This window comes from Theobroma cacao, chromosome 1 (genome assembly GCF_053813885.1).
Source record: "Theobroma cacao isolate CCN51 chromosome 1, ASM5381388v1, whole genome shotgun sequence".
NCBI classification, from domain to species: domain Eukaryota; kingdom Viridiplantae; phylum Streptophyta; class Magnoliopsida; order Malvales; family Malvaceae; genus Theobroma; species Theobroma cacao.
In genome coordinates this window covers 17,548,691-17,550,438 of record NC_142639.1, presented here as the reverse complement: position 1 = coordinate 17,550,438, position 1,748 = coordinate 17,548,691, and the positions used below count along the sequence as shown (strand labels likewise).

The 1,748-nt window shown below is 39.9% G+C and overlaps 1 protein-coding gene across 1 annotated transcript; it reads left to right on the top strand.

The window, feature by feature from the left end:
* Positions 1-1,404, top strand: LOC18612800 (putative serine/threonine-protein kinase PBL26). Its single transcript, XM_088805988.1, has 3 exons — positions 1-166; positions 378-769; positions 911-1,404. The coding sequence occupies exons 1-3, from the start codon at positions 46-48 to the stop codon at positions 1,280-1,282; spliced, it is 885 nt and encodes a 294-aa protein (XP_088662114.1). The 5' UTR covers positions 1-45; the 3' UTR covers positions 1,283-1,404.
* The last annotated feature ends 344 nt before the right edge of the window (positions 1,405-1,748 follow it).

Below are 1,748 nucleotides of genomic sequence, written 5' to 3'. Positions count from 1 at the left end.
AGAAATGGATTGCAAGGAAACAGAGAATTTCTTGTTGAGGTGCTGATGCTAAGCCTGTTGCACCATCCAAACCTAGTCAATCTGACCGGATATTGTGCCGATGGAGATCAGAGGCTTCTGGTTTATGAATACATGCCATTGGGATCTCTAGAGGACCATCTACTTGGTACCATTTTTCTTTCATTTTCTTTTCTGAATGGTAACATGTTGACGGATACGTACGGTTGCACGAGGAATATAAATAAAGCTATAAATGTTAGGAAATATTTTAATGTTAAAGGAAACGATGCACTCAACTGCAATAGCTAGCATTCAATATCAGTAAAAAGAACTAGACGACTGACTGTTTTTATTATGAATTATGTTTCAACTTTCAGATATTACACCGGATCAAAAGCCATTAGATTGGTACGCCAGAATGAAAACAGCATTAGGTGCTGCTAAAGGTTTAGAATATTTGCACGATAAGGCGAATCCCCCTGTCATCTATCGCGATATGAAATCCTCCAACATCTTGCTGGATAACGGGTTCAATGCAAAACTCTCCGATTTTGGGTTAGCCAAGCTAGGACCCACTGGGGACAAGACACATGTATCTTCCAGGGTCATGGGAACATATGGATATTGTGCCCCTGAGTATCAAAGAACAGGGCAGTTAACAGTGAAATCCGATGTTTATAGTTTCGGAGTTGTTTTATTGGAGTTAATCACTGGAAGGAGAGCCATTGACACCACAAGACCAAACAAAGAACAAAATCTAGTTACATGGGTAGGTCACTTTCTCCAAGCTCTTCTATCATGTTTCTTCTGTTCTGCTAGGAATTTATTATCATAATATCTAGAACAGTTAACCATTAAATGTTTTCATTCTTTTACCAGTCCTTCCTAACATAATCTTGACCATTAACAGGCTCAACCATTGTTTAAGGAACCAAGGAGGTTCCCGGAACTCGCTGATCCACTTCTTAAAGGAGATTTCCCTATAAGGGGCTTGAACCAAGCCGTTGCAGTTGCAGCCATGTGCTTGCAAGAGGAAGCATCCGTACGTCCCTTGATAAGCGATGTGGTCACTGCTCTCAGTTTCCTCGGAAATGGTCCAGATGCCAACACTGCTACTTCCTCTTTTCCTTCCCTGGAATCTGATAAGCAACCAATATTTGGAAACGGAGCAAGTTATGTTGAAGATAGTAAGAAAGAACGCCAACGAGCCGTGGCAGAAGCCATAGAATGGGGTTCCTCTTCGAGGAACGCACAATCACAAACTCATAGTTCGTTGTTGTAGAATTCGCCAACCATAAATACAATGTTGTCTCCATGATATGTATGTCCTCCCTACGGTTCATGTTCCTCGCGGCCTTATCTAACACCAGTTTTATTTTCTATCCTTTTCTCATCCACCCGTAAGGATGGTGTTGAAACAAGATAACGAGTCAATATAAACGAGGATTTACTGCGATGATAGGATGAATGTGTATGAGGTTGTCATCAGATTTTTAAGTTCTGAATGTGGGATGATTATGTGCTACTATCAATTAAATAGGAGGAAATTGTGAGAAATAGACCTCGTGATAAAGTGATTTCAGAAATAACCACTAATATAAAGTTATCTGTTTCTAGCCAAAAAGAAGCATGAGTAGACCAAAATGTCCTTAAAAACATCGTTTCAAATTAAGGTCTCGATATCTCCTTTCCGCCAGAAAGAAAATAGAAAAAAATAAATGCTCAGTTGTTTGAGCTCGGTCATCTTT